Genomic DNA, 27,129 nt, shown 5'->3' on the forward strand with positions numbered 1-27,129 from the left:
TTTGGCTCATCTGGTGAAAGGGATACTCGCTTTGTTTGATTTTTCTAACCGTTTATCTCTTCATCCAAGAAAAACTTTTAAATAGGGAACATTACCTAAGTAGGGAGCATATCTGAATAGCAGAAAACAGGTTGAAACAAAACAAAAAGCTGTTCATGAAGAAAGAATGATGTAGGAAAAAGTGGGGGGAAATGTATATTTCTCAGATTATGAAACTGTGATGTCTTGATGGCATACCACTGATTAATGGCAGAGCCCTGCCTGGAACTAAGCCCTCTGACTGCCTTCCCAGTCTTTTTTTTTACCAGCACTGGCTGGAGGAAGAGTGATCTATAATACTGGAGGTGTTGGGGCCTTATGAAGCCACAGGCTGCTCACTAATGGCCCACAGTTGTTAGCACAGTAAGTTACATCATTATTAGAGTCTGTGAGGAAGACAGAGTTATTTTCACATTTAAAAACAGAACTAGAAGAGAGGTTACTACCACCATGGTTGTAGCTTTGTCAACACTACTTCCTTGGTAGTAGACAGTGCACCCTGAGATTTTCCAGAATCTTAGGATATTTTAAATTCGTTTGATTTGGTGTGTCCCCTAAACATACATCTCTTTTCCTTTTCTCTGTAAATGAACATTCTATATTTTACTGAGAAAAACAAATTGCCCAAAGCTCAACAGCATTCTATATGAAAAGACGTAGGTCTTGGGGCATTGTTGCTATCTATAAGGTTGTTACCAGTTAATAGTGTTTTGTGGCTATCGCTAGAAACAATCTGTGAGATTTTGGACTGTATTAATAGAAATAGTGTCTACAATAAGAGGGGTGATTGTCCTCTTCTTTGTATTGGTAAAATCTAAGTTGGGGTGTTCTAATTCAACTTCAGTGGCAACTCCTTAGAGAAATGTTGATAAAATTGAATATATCAGTGGGAAAGCAATTTGGTCAGGCAATTGCAAAGCACATTATATAAGGAACAGCTGAGGGACCTGGGTGTTTAGCTGGTGAAGAGAAGAATTATGTGGGATACACTGCCTAGCTAAGGACCTTAAAATGAAAAAATTAGATTTATTTGGCATCACAGAGAACTGATTTGGACCAGTGAGTGTAAATTGCAAGGAGACAAATATTGGCCAACTAAAGATAAAACATACTAAGGTCTGCCTAAAACAGAGGGACTTGCCTCAGAATACATCCTAAGTCGTTGGATGTGTTCAGAGAGAAGCTGGACAACTTGACATGAGTCCCTCCCTATGTGGAGAGAATCCCAGGATTAGATGGACATAACGGTTCTCTCCCAGATTCTGTGATTACAGAAGTTCTAGTCCAACTATCCAGCCCAGTTCTAGGCTTGAGGTCTCACACAAGTTGACCTTTGTCTTCTTGCCAGGATAGAGCATACAGATTTCAGAAGTTCTCTTGGACAACATTATAGCCCAGGCTGTGCAATCTATTAAAATAAGTACAGTAATTCCTAAACAGTAATAAGACAGTCATTTTGAAATGTTTTAGGCCACGTCAAACTAAAAAACATTTGGATCACAGTCATAGTGGCTGCAGTATGGTAAACATTGAGTACCGTTTTGTGGTAGTGCTGCTGGGCCCTGGGGTGGTGGTTAAAACAGAATCCCTTTCTAAGGCACCCACAACATAACAGGGAAAATGCACATGGAAACAGGTGATTTCAACATGTACTATAATCATTTCTGGGGCTGCTGGGTGGCTCAGTCAGTGAGCGTCCCAACTTTTGATTTCATTTCAGGTCACGATCTCAGGGCTGTGGGATCAAGCTCCAGCTTGGGCTCTGCACTCAGTGCAGGGTCTGTTCCTCCCTCTTCCTCTCCCTCTGTCTACTCCTGACCCCCACTTGCTCTCTGTCAAATAAATAAAAATCTTTAAAAAATAATAATAGTAATATAATCATTCCTAAAACTGAAACGTGCATAGGATAACATGGAAATCTTGGAGTGGAGCCTCTTAGCTAAACTTAGGTGTTTGGGGACTGGCCTCCTAGAGAAAATGTAGTCAAAGAGCTACAGAATGTGACTGAGCTCTCTCAGCTGGCGTGGAAGTGTTGTATACTAGAGATGGCGACCACTTGAGGTTATTTTAACTAACAAGAGATGGGAAACTTGTCTTTAATGAATACATTCAAAATAATAACAACTGTTCTTTTTTATTCTATGTTTTTTAAAGTATACTATTTGTTATAGAAGTTAATTTGCCATCTACATATGCTAGAAGAATTGTGATGTTTTTTTCTATTTTTTTAAAAGAGTTTATTGAGAGAGAGTGAGAGAGAGAGCATGAGAGGGGGTAGGGTCAGAGGGAGAAGCAGACTCTCCACCAAGCAGGGAGCCCGATGCGGAACTTGATCCTGGGACTCCAGGATCATGACCTCAGCTGAAGGTAGTTGCTTAACCAACTGAACCACCCAGGTTCCCAGTGTTTTTCTCTATTAATGGAAGAGCACCACTATTATAGATTTCTTATCAGGGCACTAGATCTTCCCAGATATTTGCTTTTTGCTCTTAAAGGACACATGGAAAGGTGGGTGTGCATATCATATGTGTTTATACACACACCTATGAGATATATATAGAGATGTCTATATATATATCTATATATACATATATACTGTACATTTATCTATCTATCTATTTATCTATCTATATATATACTGTTCTTTGTGAATTCTGCTTAGTTCTTCTAGCCAGATTGCTAAAAAGAGCAAAGATTCGAAAGCATGATGGCTAGGACTTCTCATGGTTTATGCCTTTGAAGACCATAGAGTTTCTTCTGAGAAAATTGTTTCATGGATAGTCTTGTAGATATATGGAATCCTTCAGAGATTACCTTTGACTTGCCACAGGAACTACTGAAACAGGTATGTGGAGATATCCTCTCCACCTGTGTGCAGTCACTCTCTGACATAGTTCTGAAGCAAAGTGGACCCGGGAATATGGATGAAGACCTATTTGTAAGTAATTACTTTTCTCAGACATTCCTTTCCTTTACATTGGTTGGGATTTTCTAAAGATGACTTTCTAATGTGCATTTCTAATGCTATTAGCAAGAAAAGGATTTTCTGAGCCTAGACCTTACTTACTTTTTTTTAGAAGAATTTTTGTGTTGGTGGCCTCTTCATTTTTCTCTCATGTACTTATTATCTGGGGGAAAACTGGATGGGATATGCTTCATCCAGCTAGAGCCTGTGAGGTACCTGATCCAACAGGGAAAACACAGTATGCACTGAAATAATAAGGTAAAAAAGTAATAAAGGGAGTATGCTCTTTGTTCTTTTGGCTTATTTGTTTGGTGTGTATTTAAATTATAATGTGTCTGCTAAGCTGTTTGAGTATCAGACTGTAAGAACTAGGGAATAGTGCTGAGCAGTTCTGAAGCCTTGTCTGTAATACAGTGGAATGTTTAAAAATTGAAAATACAAATAACCTTGGAGCAGGAAGACTGTATGACATGGCACCCTGCTTTAGAAATTGTGTTGGTGCTGTTAATTTCTGTGGACCAGTAAATGTGGAGCCAGTTTCCTGATTTGAGTGGCTGACCATCAACAAAACATGCTGTAGTAATTCTGACTGCCAACATCTGACACTCAGTAAAGAAAACTTTTTGATGCCCTTCAGTAGAGGCCAGCATTTCACCAGAATTGGCCATTTTTCTCATCTATTTGAAAATTAGTAGAGCACCTCTCCTCTGAGCTCTCCTCTTTGCCACCTCACACTTGTACCTAGAGACTGAAGACCATGTTTAGATTTGTGAGAAGAGACCATTTGTACTGAGGTATTAATATATAACTTTAGTAATAAAAATAATATCATTAGGAATCCAGACATTTCAGTTCAGAGGGCTTTGCTGTGTAATATGGCCCTGTCCCAGGGTTTCTAGGGGGTCTCCTGCCTCTAATTTGTCTGAGCAGTCACTGCCCAAACTAAGAAAAATGCTTATTATGACCAGTGAATTTTTTTCCAACTATTAAATATGTCATCAAAGTCTTCCTTTCAGTCAAAATATATATGGAGATATTTTGCCCTGTACCATATTGTTTACATCACTCTTCTTTAAATAGAATTGAAATATTCCTTTAATCACTAAGATGTTTATGTTCAGCATTTTTTAAATATACATACTTTTGATTTTGGTTCAGATCGTGATCTCAGGGTCATGAGATTAAGCCCCACCTTGAGCTCTGCTCTGGGCAGAGTCTGCTTAACATTCTCTCTCTCCCTCTGTCCCTTGCCCTGCTTGCACACACACTTTCTCTAAAATAAGTAAGTAAATCTTAAAAAAAATAAGAATAAACCTTTTACATTTTTTTTAAGATTTTACTTATTTATTTGACAGAGATCATAAGTAGGCAGAGAGGCAGGCAGAGGGAGAGGAAGGGAAGCAGGCTCCCTGCTGAGCAGAAAGCCCGATGTGGGGCTCGATCCCAGGACCCTGGGATCATGACCTGAGCCGAAGGCAGAGGCTTTAACCCACTGAGCCACCCAGGCGCCCGAACCTTTTACATTTTACTATTTAGCCTCACCCCTGCATTTTTAGGATCAAAAAAAAGCAGTTTTATTAACTATCAAGTTGAATGTTTTTCATAAACACAGCAGCTGTGAGGAAGACAGAAGATACAAGTTTTTGATAGGAGTCTAAATAGTAAACCAGTCAGGCAGACAGTTTGGAAATATGTTTTAAAATGTAAAACAGTTTTATGCCCTTTAACTCTGGATTACTTCTAAGGAAGTAAAACAGTGTTTAAAGGTACAAAGGTATTCTTCAGAAGGAAAGCAAATAATAGTAAAGGATTAGAAATAGTGTAAATATTTGCTAGTAGTGAAGTAATTTATGATGGTATCAATAGTTCTTAACATACTTATATAGTCATTAAACATTTATTATACATATATAATATATGTTTTATATATATGTGTATATGTATATATATATACAAAAAAGGTTGGGTGATTTTACCATTTAGTGACTGAATTTTTACAGTGGCTGTATGTTTCTGTGGAAAAAAAATAGTTAATTTGGGGTACAAAAAAATATTGACATGTCTTGAGTTACAGTTAATTTTTCTTTTGCCTTATTTTTACTGCAAAACCAATTCTTTTTGCAGGTGAAGTACATTTTTACCTTAGGAGATATAGCCCAGCTTTGTCCAGCCCGAGTGGAGAAGCGAGCATTCCTTCTGATTCAGTCCATTCTAGCGTCTTCTGTTGATACAGATCATCGTAAGGCACTTGAAATTATCTTCTGCATGGCTGTCTTAAGACAGGGTTAGCCCCTGAGATACTATAAATAAGCCCTCTTTTCCTTCCTTGTAGCAACATCTTCTCAAGGTAGCAGTGAAGCCCCAGTCTTTCAGCCACTTTCCCCAGTCAGAAGCTGTGTCATGCCTTCCGTGATTAGAGCACATGCCATCATTACCTTGGGTAAGCAAGAATAACATGGGGAAAGTATTGCTTGTGCAGTCTAGTTCCATGAGTAGCTTTTTGTCCTAAATAAGGCAGCCTTAGTAATGTATTACATATGCTACACTCGTATTTACTGTAACTCTTGTGAATTTGATAGGAGCTCCCATCTCAGAGGCATACCAGAGAGCTGATAATGAGAGCCCTCGGTTGGCAGCTGCCCAAGACAGTCAGATTCAAGACACTCCCTATAGGGAGCTTTTGGTTTTTATGTTAATTTATTATAATTATACCTGTTCCTGTTTTTGTTTTTGTTTTTTTAATACTCATAATGTGGCACCACGAAGTCTGTTCATCTGGAACTGTATGCCGGGTACTACACTGATTTCTGGGAATGAAAAAATAAATTTGCAGTTCAGTTCATAAAAGGAAATAGTTTATTTGATACCTACCAGGACTGGCAGATGAGCCAATTAATAAACATATTTCCCTATGGACTCAAATTGTTGTGAATCTCAAAAAGACTGACCTCTATGCTGTGATTTAAATTTTGTTTTAGTATGCTTGTTTATTTTATGCTGGATAAGATTTATGAATTCTTTTTGTAATAATGGTTATTTTTCAGAAATCGAAGAATTGTGAATAAGAGCAAAACATTCTCTGGGCTGCAAAAAAAAATACAAACAGGGGCACCTGGGTAGTATAGTCAGTTAAGCTCCTGAGTTTGGCCAGGTCGTGATCTCAGGGTCCTGGGATCGAGCCCTCCCCATTCAGCAGGGAGTCTGCTTCCCGTCTTTCCCTCTGCCTGCCTGTGCTCTTTCTCTCAAATAAAAAAACAAAATCTTTAAAAAAATATACAAACGAAACTCATTTACAGCTTTCCTTCTCCTAACCACGAACAAGAAATAAAATGAGGTGGTCAGGGGCGCCTGGGTGGCTCAGAGGGTTAAAGCCTCTGCCTTCGGCTCAGGTCATGATCCTGGGGTCCTGGGATCGAGCCCTGCATCGGGCTCTCTGCTCCGCGAGGAGCCTGCTTCCTCCTCTCTCTCTGCCTGCCTCTCTGTCTACTTGTGATCTCTGTCTGTCAAATTTAAAAAAAAAAAAAAATGAGGTGATCATTCTTTCCTATTTACCTAATTCAGATTTCAAATTCATTATTAAACTTTTTGGCTTCACTGGAATATGTGTATAATCAAAATAAAATGTATCATCTTTTAGATTTTATTGGTCATTTTCCAGATGAGTAGATAATTCTGAAATTCATATGTTGACTTTAAAAGGAGAATAGTTTTACTCCAATGAAGGAACATCTCTTAGTCTATGTCTCATAAAACCCTGGAAGGGATAGAGGGATATTATTTTAGGTGTTTTGAACTTCCTTATATTTAGTAGTATGAGTGTGCCTGCCTTTGACCTTTTGTTTATGATTGTTGGCATGATATTTTAACTTTGACCAAGTAAAATATATATTTTAGCAAGCTATATCTGGAGAAAGTGTAGGCGTAGGATTAGAGTTAAGACATCTTAATCTCTTCTGTGACAGGTAAGTTGTGCTTACAGCATGAGGATCTTGCAAAGAAGAGCATCCCGGCCCTTGTGCGAGAGCTGGAAGTGTGTGATGATGTGGCTGTTCGCAACAATGTCGTCATCGTCATGTGTGATCTTTGTATCCGGTACACTGTCATGGTGGACAAGTACATTCCCAATATCTCCATTTGTCTGAAGGATTCAAATCCATTCATCCGAAAGCAAACACTCATTTTGCTTACCAATCTCTTGCAGGTATGTCTAAGAACAGGACCTGTCATATTTTTCCTTCCACTATTGCTTCTGGTTTCAGGGAATATTTGAGTAACATAGGAAATGTGTTGCTCTGTAGTAGAATCCAAAAATAATCAGCCTTGTCTCTAGTTTAAAATATCACTCTTCTGATGTTCTGTACAGGCTTTTAAACAGATCGTTACTTCCTAATGTTTATTTTGGGTGTTTGTTCAGATATCCTGTCAACCAGTGTGAGGTTTCATTTTTGTGAATAAATTCCATGTAGAGAAGAACACACTCAGTGGATGAGTACTTCTAGTTCCGATTCTGTCATTCTCCTTGACTTTGAACAAGTCAGTGTTTCTCGACATAACTTCTTTTGTGAAATGAGGATAATATTTGCCTTGGCTATCTCAGAGTTGCTCTGAGAGTCTAATGAGACATTTTAGTATGCAAAAGAACTTAGTGAACTCTAAACTTAGTGAACAGAGCACTCAATATTTTTCTTGCTATCAAGAACATATGTTTAGCCTAAAGTGAAGGAGAAATAATAATTGATCTTTAAAAGGAAGGCATTTAACTAAGATGTATGTCTATTCTTGTATATTCTATATACTTAATTTTTTATATGGTTAGATACCTGACGAAGGCACCATTGGCACTCTCCCTTTTAAAGCTATGTGCTTTGAGTCATTTTCCTAATAGAGTAGATATGATGCTGTTCTACCCAAATATCCCTCCACTTCTCTTTGTGATTAACAAATACACATGCTTTCAAGATGGTCGGGAAGTGAGTGCTAACAGACTGTGCTAATGTGCCACAGACAGACTAAGTAGCTGACAGGTGTGATGTTAAACAAAAGAAAGTTAACAGTTGGTTTTATGACTGAATTTAGGATTTGCATATTAAAATTCATCCTTAAATAAGCTAGTTTCTCTTTATACAGGAAGAATTTGTGAAATGGAAGGGCTCTCTGTTCTTCAGGTTTGTCAGCACTCTAATAGATTCACACCCGGACATTGCCAGGTAACTCTTTACTCACATGTCAGAAAACTGAATGATTTACCGAATTTCTGGTATATATTAGCTCTTTTCTTTAAAATTGGTTTAGAGCTGAGTTATTTAGAATTTAGTGAGCTTTTGGCAGTTGCCAGAGAATTAGCAGATTTGTAAGCTATATAACAAAGCTTTATTTTACATATGTTAAAAAAAAAAAATCCCTCATCCAATTTGACCGTTAAATAATCTCAGCACTGACTACACTTGCTAACATTGTTGACTCTCCCTAAAGGAGTAACGAAGAGCAATATATGAGTTTGTCATAGTAAATTATATGGAATTGTAGCCATTAACTGTTGACTTAACTATGTTGATTTCTGGGTCAATAAAATGCCAATTTTGATAGAGTTCATGCTTTCTTAAAAGTACAGAACTTGTAAGGAAGATATTCTAGGAATTTTAAGATAATCACGCATGTGAAATGAGAGTATACAAATTACAAGGCTTCTTGGAAATGGGTGTTTCTTTAGAATTGGAAAGGAAGGGAATTGCTTTGCCATTTGTTAATTCCTATCGTTCTGTGTTTTTGAGGATTTGTTTTCAGGAGGTTGAGGAATGATCTTAATAGAATTTGTTAACCTTGATTATGTTGCATGAATAATTCTTTTTGGAGCAGTTCTACAATTGGGAAATAGAATGTTGAATGCCATGGCAAAAGCTACCACAGTTGGGAACAGGTCTTTATAGAGTTCATTAGCTATAAATAGCTTATAATAATGGTTCTAAATATGGTCAGCAGTGATTTACTCTGACTTCCATGGAAGAATTTCTGTTCGGTTTTCTTTGGGTATAATTTTCCAAGGAGGAATATTTCACATAATAAACTAGTAGAAGGTTAACATTCTAATTAATGCTATCTAGAGTCAGAAATAAAAAGCTGAGACTATTACTTTTTCTTTGTTTATATAACTGAGAAAGGACCAAAATAACGATGTAATGCCCTCTTACCTTTACTGTGCTACCATAAGACTGGCTGTCCTGGCTCTCTCCTCTCTACAATGTATAGCCCAGAGGCAACTGTAATTAGAAGTGTTGAGAGGCTTTCATGTGATGAGCCGGGGAGGTGAGACCTACCCTTCTAGGTTTACTCCCTTTTCTCAGCCTCGTTTCATGTATGTGAACAAGAGCATTGGTCAGTATGTAACATACACAGAACCCATTGTAGAGGTGATCAGAGGGGTACCTGAGTGGCTCAGTTGGTTAAAGAGCTACCTTGGCTCAGGTCATGATCTCAGGGTCCTGGACTTGAGCCCCACACTGGGCTCCCTGCTCAGTGGGGAGCTGCTTCTCCCTCTGCCTGTTGCTCCCCCTGCTTGTGCTCTCTCTTTTTCTCGGTCAAATGAGTAAATGAAATCTTAAAAAAAAAAAAAAGTGATCAGAGCATTAATCAGAAAGAAATTAGAAGGATAGATAGGGGGGCGCCTGGGTGGCTCAGTGGGTTAAAGCCTCTGCCTTCGGCTCAGGTCATGATCCCAGGGTCCTGGGATCGAGCCCCGCATCGGGCTCTCTGCTCAGCGGGAAGACTGCTTCCCCCTCTCTTTCTGCCTGCCTCTCTGCCTACTTGTGATCTCTGTCTGTCAAGTAAATAAATAAAATCTTAAAAAAAAAAAAAAAGAAGGATAGATAGGTATTTACACTATAGTAAGATTATCAATGCAGTATTCTGATACTTTCCTTTTAAATCTTTCCATTGTATCTCCATATTCTGTGTTTGTTTAAACCATGTGGCTTAAATGTGGGCCCTGATTTTCAGCTTTGATAAGCTAATGATTACCTTTATTAACTGTAATTTAAATTAGTCTGCTCCCTTATTTTTAGGTCAGGCCTATCTGCTTGCAGAAACACATTAATTTTTCCATACATGTCTGCTAATACAGTCTTCTAAAGACTATAGTGGCACAGCCTGATGCATTTATTTCTGGCCTAGGTGGATTTCCTGGAGATTCTTGCATGAGCAAATTTGAGTGACATTTTTAATTGGTCATATATACCCACTAAAGTTTAGGGTCTGCAGAATTGTTTGATGTATGATGTATCCAGCTTTCCACACAGATGTTGCTGCCTATTGTGTTGCCTTCTCTCAGGTTAGGAGCTCTCAACTGTGCCTAACCTCTCCCTTGCTCTCTTTGAATTGCTCCTCCCTCAAGATGCTCTCCCCCTTCCCCAAAGAAGGAGCCACAGAATCCTGAGAAGATGAATGTGCCCTAACCTCCCCCATATGTGCCCTGGCCTTGTGCATCCGCTGACTGACTCAGCACCCTCCTGGGGAGCCTTTCCTATGACCATTAACATCAATAAAACCTCCTGTCTGCAGTGGAAAGAAAAAAAGATTCCCTCTGCCCACTAGGTGGTGTCCTTGTAGTACAGCAGTCACGAGGTGATAGGTAAAAAGTGGGTTGTTTGGGCTTAACTGGGGAAATGCCACAGAAGTGTCACAAGGCAGGGCCAGAGAGGTTCAAGGCAAGAGAGTGACTAAGATAGTAGTCATTGAGTCAGTAAAAAAAGTGAAGACGGACTGGTTGGAAGAAGAGGAAGTAATTGAGCATGTCAAGGGGTTAGTGAAGTTGTAGAAGAAGTGAGATGGGAAGAGGGGGTGTCAGAAAGCTGGAAGGATAGGTGTGTGTGGTCATGAAGTAGATTATCTTACATCAGAAGTGGGTGTTCTGGATGTAGTGACATGGTTCAGGATGGGGCTGCAGAGTAGCTACATACAACATGCATGGGAGGGTCACTAGAGTTGATGAAATCAGAAAAATAGAAAGTTAGGGGTTAACTGAGGTTATCTGTATGGACATTGAAGATTCTCTGAGAAATTGTCTAAGTCCATTCAGGCAACTATAGCAAAATACTGGGGGTACCTAGGTGGCTCAGTCTGTTAGGCATCTGCCTTCAGCTTGGTTGTGATCCCAGCGTCCTGGGATCAAGCCCCACATCAGGCTCCCTGCTCACCAGGAAGCCTGTTTCTTTCTCTCCCTCTGCCTGCTGCTCCCCCTGCTGTGGTCTCTCTTTTTCTGTCAAATAAATAAAATATTTTTTTAAAAAAAGACCACAGACTGAGTAGCTTATAAACAACAGAAATTTCTTTCTTACAGTTTAGAAGTTAGAAGTCTGAAACCAGGTCGCCAGCATGATTGGGTTCTGGTGAATGAAGGTCGTCTTCCAGATAGCAGGCTACTCGTTGTGTCTTCACATGGCAGAAGGGACAAGGGATCTTTCCAGGCATCTTTTATAAGGACACTAATCTCATTCAGTAATCCCAAAGGCCCAGTCTTCTAATACTGTTTCCTTAGGGGCTAGGTTCTCAACATAGGAATGGGGTTGGTGGGGACACAAACATTCAGACCACAGAAGTGTTGTTGGGATTTGGAATGGAGAAAACTACGAAGCAGTTACCAAGCAGCGAGGGACAAAAGTTAGCCACATCCTCAGTAGAGGAGGCTACGTACTGTTATGTGGGCCAGGTGGAGGAATCAAGCCCTCCTTTCCTCCCAGGCTGTTCGAAACCTGGATTTGGATTCTTAGTAAGAGAGTAACAACCGTTTTGTAAAAGATTATTATGACTCAGATTTAGCTGGTCGTCTTTTTGTTTTCTGTGTAATGTAATTAATGCTGTGTAAAATGTCTAGACAATATCCCTGAATTGGTGGTGTGATTATGTACGGTTCCTTTTAATTGTCCCGTTCCTTTCAGTTGTCCTGAGGGATGAGAAGAGGTGGGAAAGGAAGTTGAGTTCTTAGGAAGGTGTCTTTGGAAGTGTCAAAGTTTTCTGTTTTAAGTACCTGAAAAGTGTTGTCCTCTGCCACTCTAAAAGGAATGCTCCAGGAAACATTCCTTAGACTGTTCATTTATTTTAACTTTTCAGCTGACAAAAAAAAAAATCCCAAATTCTTTCTCTTCCACAGTTTATCAAGCTAGAAAGATCGGTAAGTGTAAGGCTGAAATGTGGCCTTTTAGTCCCAGTAAATGTAATAGCAAGACGAGTGCTGAATGTTACCCATTGACTGTGGTTTCTGGCTTCTCATGATGCAAAACCCTTTAACTCTGCTTCCAGCCCTGAGCATGTGAATCCTTTGCATAATTTGTTACTCTTGGATATATCTGTATACTTGGTTAAGCCAGTTACTGACTAGGGAGTAGACTGCAGTATCTTGCCCCTCAGTTACCTTTACTGGTATGTATTCTTGACCTAAATTCTGAGTAGATGAACATTGGAGATCAAGTCCAAGCTCACAAATTGAAGCTCACAGTAACCCCTCTTCTTGCAGAAGGGTACTGGATTCTGTCTAATCTTATTTTGACATGAATGATTTCAGATACGAGGAGAAAAGGCAGGTAGTTGTAAGAACTGCTATGCCATTGTAGGTTAACTGTAATAAAGGGAGGTAAAGTCTTGTTTCTAGGGAAATGGTTTTTGTTTACTTAATGATTTTCTCCACTCTTGGTCACAGATAGCTTACCAGAGTAACCCTTGTTTAGAAAGAACTTCACCTGATGCTGTGACCTTATTTGCCCTTCAGCCAGGTCTACAAAACAGCAGTTTGTGTAGAACATACCGATTGCTCCTAGATCAGCAGGGGCATCTAGCTGACCTTATATGAACTTCTCCTAAGGGAATTCCCTTTACGAAATAGAGTTTTGTTGGTTTTGTGTTAGGCTGCTCCCTTATCTCCTAGAGAAGTGGTCAGAGTGCCGCTGTTTGCAGTGGAGGTTTTTCCTAGGTTTACTTCAGTCACGTTTCCAGAACTACCTTCTCTGAGTCATAATCAATGTGTATTCTTGGAATACAAAGTGCTTTTAGTATTAGCCTCAGGAGGACCGTTAGGGGAAGGTGACTCTCCCGCAAGTCCTGTGCTCCCAAAGCCAAGAATCACTTTGGGTTATCCTCATCATTTCTCCTCCCTCCTTGAGAGCTGTCTGGTGCCCCTGTGTAGGTGGAAATTGGATTTAACTCTGAAATGAAATTAAAACATTGGTCTAGACAGTATGAATGGATCAGAACCAGCCCTGCACCACCCCGTGCTGACCCCTGAACAAACGCTCGTGCCTTGGCTTTCTCTCCCCTACTAGATAAATTGTCTAGGGCCTGTAGTTCGCTTTTGTCCATATACATTTAGCTTTGGAAACCACTAGTGTTTTGCCATTCAGATCGGCACAGTGTTGGTGACATCTGTGTCTTATTGGGTAGCCTGGTATGTGCATGTCAGACGCCTCTTCTAGGTTTGGGACCGCAGAAGAAAGGAGAGTGCCTGGGACTTGCTGATGGGTCCAAGGCTCAGTGAAAGTGCTTCACTGTCTGTGCTGACCCGAACTTTGAAGCTCTTATAACTAATCCCAGTTCTTGATGAAGTCCCAATTATGAAAGTTGGTTTTTGTTCATTATTGTGGACAACACACCTCAAGTTGAAGTGGGGGAAGCCAAGTGTTCATTTTCAGGTGGTGGTTTGTTGTTGCATCAGCTATAAGGACCACAGAATTCTACTTGAAGAGCAGTTTGGGGTCGGTATGTTGTTTTCCTGCATTTGAAATATAGCTGAATAATAACACCTTGTTAGAATTTTGAAAGGAATCCAGGTAGAAAAAGCCTTTATGCTCTTGAGCGAGGACAGACAAAAGAAGCTAAATTTGTATCTTGCTTTTGGTCTGAATGAAGCTGTGTATTGGGATAGATTTCTTATCCCTTTCCCTTATTCATAGCTTCCCCCGGCACCTGTGTTTTTGGTGTAATTTTAGAGGCTGTCTGCAAACAGGAATTGGGTCTCTTTCTTTCTCTTTTCTCTCCTCTTCTCTATAGTTTTGGGGAGTTTTGCCTGGCTCACCTGTTACTGAAGAGGAACCCTATCATGTTCTTCCAGCACTTCATTGAGTGTATCTTCCACTTCAATAACTACGAGAAGCATGAGAAGTATAACAAGTTTCCCCAGTCAGAGAGGTCAGTGGCGCTCTCTGGAAGGGCTAGGCAAAACAGTGGGAGGTGGGCAGCTGCTTTGTACAAGTGATGAGGCACAGACCCCGGCCCCAGCACTCTGTGTGACGGGCCTGCCCTCTCTGGGTAAAGTGACCCGAGACAGTTTGCCCTGTCATAGTGTCCTGAGGGAAGTGCCTCCAGGAAGCACAGTCCTCTGATGTGTGTACTTACACCTTGGGTAGACAACTTTTAGGATGCTGCAAACTGCTGTTGAAATTGTACCCTTGTCCATGTGATGTGGTAAAATTGTCCTGTTTCACCATAGAGAGAAGCGGCTGTTTTCACTGAAGGGAAAGACAAATAAGCAGAAACGAATGAAAATCTACAAATTTCTTCTGGAACACTTCACAGATGAACAGCGATTCAATATCACTTCTAAAATCTGTCTTAGTATTTTGGGTAGGCCTGATGTGTTTGGGATAAAATGTATATTTAAAAATGAAATGCCTTGTGGCTAATGGCTCAGCAGATCTGTAGCAAATGAGACCCTGATATTATGGGAAGACCCCGTTTTTTTCCTTCTTTGACATCAGCTGTGCCCATGCAGACCCCCACTCGAAGCCAAGATGGGCCCTCCTAGCTCTGTGGGATACCCTTCCCCCCTGGGGCTAGACTATTTCTCAGAAGCTGATCTTTTATGCTCTTTTCTCAGCATCCTTTGCTGATGGCATCCTGCCCCTAGACATGGAAGCCAGTGAATTGCTCTCAGATACATTTGAGGTCCTCAGCTCAAAGGAGATCAAGCTTTTGGCCATGAGATCTAAAACAGATAAGGACCTCCTTTTAGAAGAAGATGACACAGCCTTGGCCAGTGCAGTCATGCAGGAGGCTCAGAAGAGGCTCATCTCTCAAGTGAGTTGTCATTCCGTAAATGGGCCTGGTTATACTCCTGTGTTCCTCCGTCCACCCCTTGAGTCCTGGTGATCTGCCTCACTTTTGTTCTCACCCATGGCCTTAACACTTACCCTAGTGATGATGATTCTGCCTCTGTTTCTAGCTCCACCTTCTCTCATGGCCTGAGCCCATCCCATTTGTCTGCTTGGATGTGCCACAGGCATCTCAGACTTCCTCTGTCAAAACTGAGTCACTCCTCTTTTCTTCTTCCTCTTTGTCTCTTCTCTCACTGTCTTTATTGTGGGGAAGCAAACCATTATCTACCAAGTTGTAACCCAGTACCACCCCAGTCTGGAGTCTGGCATGCCAAGTGCATGCTTCCTTTGGCCAGAGTATCCAAATTGGGATCAGACTAATTTAGAATGGCACTTAATTGCCATAGTCCTCACCAGGGTCCAGTTCTTAAACTAGCCTCGATCACTAGGTTGTATTTCCCACTTGAGTCCTGAAAGCTTTGGACCCTAAAGAAATAGACCTTGATGCCATCCAGCGTGTCCCTAGATGCTGTCCATTTTATCTCACAAACCCATCTCTCTCACCCATTCTTCACTTATTTAAACTGATGCCGTTCCTGGTGGTTTCCTCACTCAACACCCTGTGGTTCAGGCTGTGTACCACCTTGCTGCCCCAGCAGTTTTTCTTAAGGACAAATTTGATTTTTTTTATTCTCCTGCTTAAAAGAGACTAGAGGAAGATTGGCTGCAGAGGGCAGCAGGGAACTTTCAGAGTGATGGATTACGGGTGATTACGCAGATTGTGGTATTGGTTACTCACTCTATACTGTTGTCAGATGCGTCAAACTGTTCACTTAACATGAGTAAATTTTATTGCATATAATTTATACCTCACCACTGCTACCTTTAGTCTGTAGTTTGGTGGCTTCCCATCATCTTCTGAATAAAATCCTTATTATTCTCCCAGGCACATGGAACTCTTGGGTGTCCATACTGCCCCTGTGCCTCCCGTTTCCATGCTCCCCTCCCTGACCCCTCCATTCCAGGTCCCTGTTGGTTCCTCAGGTGGGAGGTGTGTGCGCCTGCTGTTTGCCTTTGCACACTGTCTGCCCGCCTGCAGGGCCTCTCCCACCCTGTCCTCATTTCCTGCTGCCAAATTCCTACATCTTTTCAAAAGATTCACCTGTCTGTGTAGGCATCCCTCTTTTGTAAGTTGCTCACCATCCTGCCACTTGTCACACCATGTCATACATCATAGCACATAGCCTGGTCTGGAAGTAGCTTGAAGGCAAGAATTCTTGGCTTCATGTTTACATCCCCAGAGGTTAACTTTGTGTCTGGTACAAAGAAGGCATTTGATAATATTTATTGAGTTGAATGCATTTAAACCACATTTTAAGGCTATCCCTATGCTTACCATCTGCTCAAACTCATATTTATTAAAGTGTTTATTTCTCTTCCGATTGAACTTCTATTTCAGGAACTGATAAGCCTTTTTAGAAATGGTGATTTACAAGCAAGGAACATATACTAGTGACTTTAAATAAGAAGAAAAAGAATACTTTCCAAATCCAGAAGGATAAATCTTTCTACATATGTTGGCTACTATTATGATTATTTTTAATTCTAAGAGATTTATTAGAAAATATCTATGGTTAGTGATGATTCATGGTAAGAATATGAAGGCATGGTCAAATCAGGTACTATATAAATACATAAACCTTTTCTAAATGTGTGCAAAGTTATACACACAAAAAGAGAGAAATACAACACTGACTCTTTCGTGCTTAGACATTCTCAACCATTTGTCATTTCATAGCAGGAATACAAAATGTCCCTTTTGGGTAGCCAGAAGTGAACTCATTTTTATTCCAAAGGGAGGATGCTGAGTAGAAGAATTGACTGGATCCGAGATGGGTTTGTGTAGAGGTTTAGAGCTTATTGTCAAGTTATTCATCCTATTTCTAATTCCTGTTTATTGTTTAGAAAATAAGAATAGCATTTGTCCCCATCCTACTTCACAAAGCCTTCTGAGTATTTTGAGGTAATGCTTATAAAGTCTCCAGGACAAAGGTGCTAGAGTTCCCAGCATCATAATAAAAGATAAACAAGAAGCCTTTGTAGTACTATAGCTCGGCCATGCAGAAGGAGCTAGGTGGAGAAGCCTTTGTCTCAGTACTTTATCCATCTGAAACATGCCTTTGTTTGTGTTACTACAGGTTCAGAAGAAGAATTTTATAGAAAATATTATTCCAATAATCATCTCCCTGAAGACCGTACTAGAGAAAAATAAGATCCCAGCTTTGCGGGAACTCATGACCTATCTCAGGGTAAAGGTTGACCTTGTGCTTTGTGGTCTCTGTCTCCTGCCTCTAGCTCATTACTCAGGATCTGTCACAGTTATGGTGGTGTAGTTGGTCAGTGAACACAGGAACTCAGAATGCTACAAAACCAGCTTTATATTTTTTTTAGAATTAGACCAGCCAAACAGGCCTTTGACTGTTGGGGAGAACAGAGAGAGTGTTTGACCATAGGTTCCACAGAAGCTGGTTCTTGCCTTTTTCATGCTGTTGAGTTTATGAAGGGCTGACTCACTGTGCTGAGCCTGTGTGTCCTTGATGCCAGTTTGGAGATTCAGTTTTGAAGGCTTTCTCAACTGGGGTCAAGTACAAAGACTTCATCTTAGTCATTCTGGGGAGGGATAAAGTGAAATTGGGCATCGTGTTCAGTTTGGGGATGTTTGCCTTTAACACTGCCTCCACATCAGGAAGTAACAGTGGGTTTGGGGGCGCACTGATGGAGACTAGGCCACCATCACTGGTGGCATCCGAGGCTATGAAAAATGGTCTAAGCACTCAGAATATGTAGAACTGCCATGGAGACATAAATGAGGCCCCAGACCTTTCTGGCAAAATTTTTCTATCAGAATTAAATGGAACTTTTTTTTTCCTTTCTCTGTTTATACTATGCTATTTTCTTCCTCAAGAAATGCTAAAAAACGTTTTTTCAATAAGGGCTACAACCAAATTACATTTAATGTAAATTCTTCAAATAGTTCTTTAAACTAAAGGAAGTTAAGGTAGGAAAGATGGACTCATTGTGTGGACAAAATGAGAACTTCCAGTTATTCTTATGCTTTTATTGCCCTGTTTTAAAGCTCTGAGAGGAAAAAAAAGAGTTTAGATCCTCAATAAACTACTTAAAGGCTTATGAACAATAAGTATCCCCTGTTTCTGAGCATACGCCCAGGGGATGGCCACACAGTTGCCTTATTTGAGCAGCACCGTGCTCGTACATTGGCAGCCTTCTGTGAAAGCAGCTCCAGCCGTCCTCTCCCCCAGCCTATGCAGCCCTCTCTTCATGGTACCTAGAAGCATTCATAGATTTCCTGCCTTTTGTTAGGACTTCCCTCGAAGGTAGGGCTGCGATAAATCTTCTCCCTCTAATACTGTTAGGTGAAATGGTTTCTTCCTCTTAGCAAAGAGGCTGGTCCCTGGCATCTCCTGTAAGGCCTGAGAATGTTCTTAGCCTTGTATGATGAAAGCTCTTCTGTCCTGTCTTCAGAGGAAGACAGAACGATGGGATTAGAGCTATAGTTGCAGTCCTCTGAGAAAGCTAGTGTAGACAGATGAGCAACTTTTAGATTGCACAGCTTCCTGTAACTTGCTTCAGAGGTCCTGTCAGAGCCAGGACAGTGCCATATATCACCTGCCCATCTAACCTCTGACTTGAATTGCTAAAGGACCTGCTTCAGTGACACTACAGGAGCCTTTAAACTGGTAGTGACCCAGAGCGAAGCCCGATCACCTAGCTACATCACTATCCCCATCCCCACTTTCAGGAATGGACGAGGGTAGCTTATTAGTGGCAGGTCTGTGCCCTGGTGTAAGACCTGCTTGAGGCTCAGATTGTGTGTTGCTGTTTTCTTTCTTCCTCATCAGGATCCTGGAAAACTGCCTGTCGAGTGGTGGTTAGATAGGACGCTCCCTAAGAGATCAGAACTGATAGTTAATCTCTCAAGTCATGCTTACTGGCTTCTGTGGTCAATACGAGTGCAATTGGCATTTCCCAGGACAATATCATCATGTTACTTAACTTGTTGGTTGATGTACTAGAAATAGGTCTGCTCTCAACAAAACACATCTTATTATTCCTGTTAATATTTATCAGGTTGTATTGCAGAGCTTATGTATTTATTCAAGAAAACACTAAAAGATGCCTCTGGGTCTGTTTTAGGAGGTGATGCAGGATTACCGTGATGAAATAAAGGATTTCTTTGCATTAGACAAGCAGCTGGCATCAGAACTTGAATACGACATCAAGAAGTACAACGAGCAGCTAGCACAGGAGCAGGAGCTGGCGGGACAACCAGATGTGAGTGGGGTGGCTTACAGGGCCAGGGGGACACAAAGAGCACAAGTAGCATGTGACCCTCCTCTCCAGTCTGCCTTCCACTGCCAGCTTTCCCAGTGCTTCTCGAAACCCACATAGGAGCCGAGGTTGGTTGGAACAAGACCTTTTGGGTTGCCAGTTGTGGATCTTTTTGTGTTCCTTTGCCACGTGTGTCACACAGATTATTTGATCAGAGAGGCTTCCCTTCCCTCACGGCCAGGCCGCGTGAATTTTTCTGGAAAGTCATCGTAGTAATACTTGGTGGCCATGTGTGAATGTCCAAAAAACAAGCTGGTGGTTGGGTTATTTAATGTGTGATTCTAGTGATCATAGCTAACGAGATCCCTCTAGGTGTCTCAGTTTGTTTGTGGTCCTGCTCCCCATGTGCCCCTGTTCAGGACAAAATGTTGCTTGGGGTATTTCTAGTAAGCTGCTGTTCACTTCCAGACAAAGTGTGCTCGCTTCTCTGAGAAATCCAGATAGATCTGCTGCATTAAAAACTGATGAAGGCAAACTAACTTAATCCTTTTTCTCTTTAATGCCATAACATCTGCCATAACTTTCTGAAGAGAAAGTTCTACTTGCCCAGGGCTGATGTGGTTTTAAAATAAATTACTTCTGGACTTGCTCAGGGCATGTAAAGTTTCCATTAAAAAAAAAAAAAAAAAGTTTTAGTAGGTAAATAGTCTTTATTTCTGTTCTCTGACAGATTGCCCCAAGTTCGGAAGTAATGCCAGCTCTTGCTGGCCAGGAAGGTGCCACTGTGCCTGCTGCTGCAACCCAGCCCTCAACACCCAGGGCCGCTGCTGACCAAGCACCGCCTTTGTCTCCTTCCCTTGAGGCTGGGCTATTGAAGAGGTTCATACCCAAAGGCAGGTATGGAACTGGTGCATCAGGAATGGGGCAGACTGCCTCTCACCACATTCTCCATGATGTCTGTGCCTTCCCCACTGGGTGTTTCATGAACACTTCCTCCAGGCTCCTCTCCTTCAGATTTGCAATGAGTGTGGTTGAGGGTGCACCTGAGAGGCAGAGGGTGGTGACTCCCAGCATTTTCACCTTCCTTCTCTCTGCATGTCTGTGGCATGTTTTCCTCTACAGGCCCATGTCCCTGAGCACCATCGCAATCCTGAATTCCGTCAAGAAAGCTGTGGAGTCCAATAGCAGGCACCGGAGTCGGAGCACAGGAGTGTTGCCATTCCCATTAAGCTCTCAAAGCCTGGACAAAATGTGCAATCGTGGTAAGCCCCAAGTGGCTCCTGGGGCCGAAAGAACTGCTGGGTTTTGTACCTCAGACACAGTGAGGTTACAGATGAAAATACAGAACAGGCCTCCTTCTCATCCTTTTCTGAGTGATTTCTGTTTTCTTATCTTTAAAGCAAACAACTTTGGGCATTTGGGATTCTGGGTAAGAAGAGATTTGGAAAAGAGAATGAAGTGGAAAACTCATCCATTAGCGTTCATTTTTCCCATCTTTCTACTCTCCACGCACATGCTTTTGGCCTTATTTATAAAGTTGTAATCTTAGTGAGCATTTTGGTTTATAATCTACTTCCCTACACATACTGACAATAATAGTGAACATTTGCTCATGAACTTTTCTTTCCTAACTTTTCTCCCTGTGGCTTTGTAGCATTCTATCTTGTGGAAGTACTGAAACCTATTTACTATTACCCTCTTCTTGGAAATATAGGTGTTTTTCAATTTTTTGAAGTAATGTCACAATAAAGTATATAATCTTTAGGATTGATTCCCAGCACTCAGAGGCCATGGATATTTTTAAAGCCTTTGCTAGTGTCAGGTTGCCTTCTGTAATTCCCTGTGGTTGTTCATTGATGGGAGCCAGTGGTGCACCGGTGTCTTTTTTCCTACTTTGAAACATTGGTCTAACAATTTCCCTTCTTCTTTGCCAGGCTTTATAGGTCAAAATTGGTGATGGTTTTAATTTCTTTTTCTTTGAATCCTAGTGAAAATGGACATTGTTTCTCATGTTTATCATTTTTTTATATCTTTCTGAATTACTTCATTATAAGAACACTTTAATTGGGATATTCACTTTATCATAGATCTTGGTAATCATGTTGGGGGTTTTTTTGGACAGCTAAAGCTTCCCTGTTTTATCCTAGCAAACTCCTACAGCCTGGAGCAGGAGTCCAGTGGAGCTGTGGACCACGTAACTAAACGAGCAATCAGTACTCCCGAGAGTAAGTACTCCTGTGACAAGCCAGCTTCCGCTAAGTCTCTCATCAGCCACTGTGTGTCTGCGGGAGCTGCAGTAAGACTCCTTCTCTTGAAAGAAAGGTCTTGTACTAGATGAAGGCACTCCTTATGGTCAACAACATTGTGATGCCTTGTCACATGTGTCTCATGATATTTATAACTCAACAGCCCAGGAACTAGCTGAATGTAAGTCAAGCGCTCTTCTAAGTGCTTCACAGGCATGAACTCAGTTAAACTCGCAGCCATCCTTGAGGATCCCTGTTTGACAGACGGGGAGGCTGAGGCACAACTTCCTTGGCAGCGCTGTGCTTGCCATTCTAGAGCCAGCACTTGGGCACTCCTGCCTGCCTCGGGCAGCCCTGCTTTGTAGCTGTCACATGTTGATGCTGGCATGCTCCGTGTACATCATCGAGGCCAGCTCCAGAGCCAAGCTGAGCCTTTGGGTTCATTGGCCTATTGAGGACCCCCCACCAGCTGTGTCAAGAACCTCTGTCTTCTCACTGCCATTGGGTGGTTTTTCTAATCTTCTGTTATTTCCTATTATTTCAAAGTCAAGGTGAGTTAGAAGTATAGAGGATTTTTTCCTGTTACCTTGTTTTATACCTTCTTACTGTCCACAGCGTGTCTCAGTGTGCCTCCTGCCTCTTCCCTCTTAACCTCCCCCTTCCTCTGCCCGCGCTCCTGTGCCGGGTTCTCGAAGTCCTGCATACACCTGCTCTTGCTTGCCACGGGTCATTCATGCACCATGTCCTCATCTACAGCTTCCCTTTCCCCGGTATTCGCTGCTTTACCCTCCAGCAGCAGTACTCACCATACCTCCAGACATTGGGGACCCCTTGAACAGCATGGGTTTGAACTGCACAGGTCCACTTATGCGCGGATTGTTTACAGTGCAGCACCATAAATTGTCTTAATAGCATTTTCTGTTCAGCTTACTTTATTGTAAAAATACAGTATGTGATGCATATAACATACAAAATATGCATTAGTCAACTATTGATATTACTGGTAAGGCTTCCTTCTGGCCAACAGTAGGCTATTGGTAGTTAACTTTGGGGGCAGTTAAAAGTTATACACAGATTTTCGACTGTTGGTGGGGTTGGCAGCTCCACCTCCCTCGTTGTTCAGGGTCAGCTGTACTGCTTCACCTGTCCTTGCAGTTTATAAGCTGTCTTACTCTTCCCTGTACCCACTGGGCCTGCCACAGTGCCTGGAACATGGGAGGAGTGAAACAGATGTTAATGAGTTAAGTGATAGGACAAATGGCAGAGCTGGGACCTGAAGTCAAGTCTCCTGATTGCAATTCCTATGTCCTTCTACAGCCTTTGCTCTCACAATGCTGCTCTCGGGCATGACTGCAAGATGAGAACATGTTAAGGTGTTCTTCTCTTTGATTATGGTGCAGCCCAGGAGCAAGCCATTCATTTAGTTTTATATTCAGTCATACAAATTTATTGAGCACCTAGTGTGTTCTGGCTAGTTGCTGGGCAGTTCAATGACCTGTGATGCTGTGATCTGTTAGAGTATTTACTGGGTTGTAGAGAATTTCCATCAAGTCCTCTTTTTTTTTTTTTTTAAGATTTTATTTATTTATTTGACAGAGAGATCACAAATAGGCAGAGAGGCAGGCAGAGAGGGTTCGGGGGAGCAGGCTCCCTGCTGAGCAGAGAGCCCGATGCGGGGCTTGATCCTAGGACCCTGAGATCATGACCTGAGCCGAAGGCAGAGGCTTAACCCTCTGAGCCACCCAGGCACCCATCAAGTCCTCCTTTTAAGGGAGATTAACAGATGAACAGAATTCCTACCCCACATCTCCTTAGATGACAACTGAATCATGACTGCTTTTGTCATTAAAAGCTGTAATTTGGGGTTCCTCTATATTGAACAGGTGTAATATTATATATGTGAAAAATTCAACCCCTTGAAACAGACAAATTTTTTGTATGTTCTTTGTTCCTGGTTCAGAGTGCTTCTATTTTGGCATTAGAAACCATATGCTGCAGAAATGGGGCGAATGCATCTCATTTTAGTTTTGTTCATCCCCAGGAGTCCCTGATTCCAGTCTTTGGTTGGTTTCCTAGCAGCCTGAGTTCCTCAGCTGTGAAGCCTGGCATGCTGCATTAATACTGCTTGAATGTGCATGCATGGAGCCGTCTTTGCACTGAAAATAAGACTGTCAGGAGACCCCAGGTCAACAACTACTTTTTCTCTCTCTAGGCTCTTGAATATAAAATTCGTGGCCATCTTTCCTTATTCTGAACCAGGAAGGAATGCTTGAAGAAGGGTCTCCTATTAGCTCTCCTTTCTGGGAGAATTATCAGATCATGTAAAAACACTCAGTTCTGTTTTCTCTGTGGTTTATAAATACACATTCTATTGACAACTCTTAGTGGATGAATGTCAGGAAGTGGTCTCAGCTCTAAGAAGGTAGGAGGAAAAATGCTAGCCAGTTCCACTGTTCTGGTACACCATGGTATTCAGCATGAGCAGAGGGGCTTTGCCAAATGTAAATTAGTCCTTTTCAGAGCTAGATCTTAACTGAAAATCCATGCAGGTTCAGCAAGTCCCTCTTACTGCTATCACTCAGGCAGCAGGGATGCTCCTGCCTTTGGTTGCAAGTCCTTACAAAGTGCACAGCGGATCTGAGAGCTACCAAATAGCTGCCTTTGCCAAGTTTGGAGACCTATTGCCTGGATGTGCTCAGGCTTCCAAACCGGAAAAGGAATGTATACGTAGGGAAGGGGAGTTTGAACTGCAGCACAAGGAGAAACCTCCCAGAAACAGGAATAAGCACAACTGAGCTATTTGAGTGGCAGCATGATGAAAATACTGGTCTCTCTATCTCTCTCTCTCTTTTTTTTTTTTAATTTCTTTTCAGCGTACCAGAATTCATTATTTATGTACCACACCCAGTGTTCCACACAATATGCACTCTCCATAATACCCACCACCAGGCATACCCAACCTCCCAACCCCCGCCCCTTCAAAACCCTCAAATTGTTTTTCAGAGTCCATAGTCTCATGGTTCATCTCCCCCTCCAATTTCCCCCAATTCCCTTCTCTCCATCTCCCCATGTCCTCTGTGTTATTTCTTATGCTCCACAAATAAGTGAAACCATATGATAATTAACTCTCTCTGCTTGACTTATTTCACTCAGCATAATCTTGTCCAGTCCCATCCATGTTGTTACAAAAGTTGGGTATTCATCCTTTCTAATGGAAGCATAATACTCCATAGTGTATATGGACCACATCTTCCTTATCCATTCATCCGTTGAAGGGCATCTTGGTTCTTTCCACAGTTTGGTGACTATGGCCATTGCTGCTATGGACATTGGGGTACAGGTGGCCCTTCTTTTCACTACATCTGTATCTTTGGGGTAAATACCCAGTAGTGCAATTGCAGGGTCATAGGGAAGCTCTAGTTTTAATTTCTTAAGGAATCTCCACACTGTTTTCCAAAGTGCTGCACCAACTTGCATTCCCACCAACAGTGTAAGAGGGTTCCCCTTTCTCCACATCCTCTCCAACACACGTTATGAAAATACTGGTCTCTTAGCAGTTAATGTAGCTCAAGTTGTTCATGGGCTCATAGCACTGCAGATGCACTGTGGACTTTAAAACAGACTAGAAAGATCTAATCAGTACTCTTAACAAGACCACAGTGTAGGGGAGAAGGTTTATAGCACACGTGTTCTTGGAAGGCATCAGCGGCCGGTGTTGAGCCTTGTTCTATTCCTGACAAATGTGCTGATAGCTCATATATAGCAGTAGAGGACACAAAGTAGGGAGCAAGTTCCTGGGAGAGGCATCGCCTCCCAGGTCTCAAAGGACTGGCATGGTAGTCAGATGAGGGAAGCACTCAGGTGAGATGAGGGAAGCACTCCAGGTAGAACTGCATGCCCAGACCAGGGCCAGGAAGAGAACCGTGATGATCGGACATGGTGGCCTGTAGTGTGGGAATGCAGCAAGTGGGTTCCTAAGGGTGGCTGGGGGCCGGCTTACACAAAGGTGGGTCTGTCCAGCTCGAACAGAGGCTGGATTTTAGGCCTTCCCCTAGAACACTGAGCTGGCAAGACCCTTAAGCGGAGCAGTCACCTCACTACATCTTTAAACTTAACTCTAGTGACATAGGGAATAACAGCTAATTATAATAGTAATAACCTTTATTCAGCACTTACCTTGTCCCAAGTCCTCTGTTAAGGACTTAACATAAATAATCTCTTTAATCCCTACAACTCCCCTGAGGTGAGTACATCTGTTTCCCATTTTGGAGCTAAAGAAACCTGAGGTTTTGGAGCAGCTAGGTGGCTCAGTGGGTTAAGCCTCTGCCTTCAGCTCAGGTCATGATCTCAGGGTCCTAGGATGGAGCCCCACATCGGGCTTTCTGCTCAGCAGGGAGCCTGCTTCCCCCTCTCTCTCTGCCTACTTATGATCTTGCTCTGTTTCAAATAAAATCTTAAGGAAAAAAAAGAAAGAAACTTGAAGTTTTTAAAGGAATTCAGTAAGACACTGAGCCAGCATGCAGATCAAGTCTGATTCAGGTCTGTTCCTACACTCTGCTCCCTGCCTCCTAGCGGGGGACCGAAAGAAGAGGAGGCCATGGGTGGAGACCACTAAGCTAAGTCAGGGTGAGAGGAGCAGACATCAAGTGAGGAGGAGAGGAGGCAACGGAAGGAGGAGGAGATAGGAGGAAGGCAAATGTAACCAGTTAGTGATTAAGTGTGGAGAGGGAGCCTCTCATGCCTGACACTTCTGACTTGGACAGTCCATTGATAGGAGATTCAGAAAGAACGTGCTGAGAAGTGGGGGTAACGAGGTGGCCAAGTGTTTTCAGGGAGTACAGTGAGGGACAGTAGGAAATGCAGGACTCCAAGAGAGGCTAGAGCTGGATGGAGTCACTGGTGTATTGGCAGTAACTGGAGATGTGGGGTGGGTAAGAAGCCAGGGGCAGTGGGCAGTGGGAATGCAGGGGCCACAGAGCCTTCTGAGAGAGTAGTCAGAGGTGGAAGGAGCCAGGAGACCATCGGTGGGATGAGTGTCCAGGAGGAGAGTCTCCAACTTCATTTGAGTTACCAAAAAGGTAAAATTTTACTTTTTTTTTTTTTTTTACCTTTTTTTTACTTTTGAGTTTACCAAAAAGGTAAAATTGAGGCCTGACAGGGCCCCTGGATTTAGATTTGACAGTGCTTATGGATTGATACAAGTGACTGAGTAAAACTATAGCAGAAGCTCCATGACTGACCTTGCGCAGGTGACTTTATGTAGGTCTGTCTCCTACTGGCTTTTCGTTAATGGTGTTGTTTTCCCTGTATTTACCCAGGGACCATCAATGATGTCACATTTGGAGCAGGAGTCAGCTACATAGGCACACCACGGACACCTTCAGTCAAAGGCAAGTTCCTTTCCTGTCAGATGTATTAGCCGCTTTTGAGTTCTGGGAAATCTGAATTTGTTTGT

The 27,129-nt window shown here is 42.0% G+C and overlaps 1 protein-coding gene across 1 annotated transcript in view; it reads left to right on the plus strand.

Annotated features, from left to right (window-relative positions):
* Positions 1-27,129, plus strand: part of NCAPD3 (non-SMC condensin II complex subunit D3) — a 75,887-nt gene that overhangs the window by 48,275 nt on the left and 483 nt on the right. The window contains exons 20-33 of the mRNA XM_080817829.1: positions 2,870-2,977; positions 5,129-5,243; positions 5,337-5,444; positions 6,967-7,205; positions 8,132-8,211; positions 14,036-14,173; positions 14,475-14,608; positions 14,862-15,061; positions 17,277-17,387; positions 19,294-19,431; positions 20,159-20,325; positions 20,551-20,690; positions 21,576-21,653; positions 26,993-27,064. Coding sequence (XP_080673955.1) covers positions 2,870-2,977; positions 5,129-5,243; positions 5,337-5,444; positions 6,967-7,205; positions 8,132-8,211; positions 14,036-14,173; positions 14,475-14,608; positions 14,862-15,061; positions 17,277-17,387; positions 19,294-19,431; positions 20,159-20,325; positions 20,551-20,690; positions 21,576-21,653; positions 26,993-27,064 — 1,828 coding nt within the window. The remainder of the gene's footprint in view (positions 1-2,869; positions 2,978-5,128; positions 5,244-5,336; positions 5,445-6,966; positions 7,206-8,131; positions 8,212-14,035; positions 14,174-14,474; positions 14,609-14,861; positions 15,062-17,276; positions 17,388-19,293; positions 19,432-20,158; positions 20,326-20,550; positions 20,691-21,575; positions 21,654-26,992; positions 27,065-27,129) is intronic.

This window comes from Martes martes (genome assembly GCF_963455335.1).
Source record: "Martes martes genome assembly, chromosome: 10".
Classification (NCBI taxonomy): Eukaryota; Metazoa; Chordata; class Mammalia; order Carnivora; family Mustelidae; genus Martes; species Martes martes.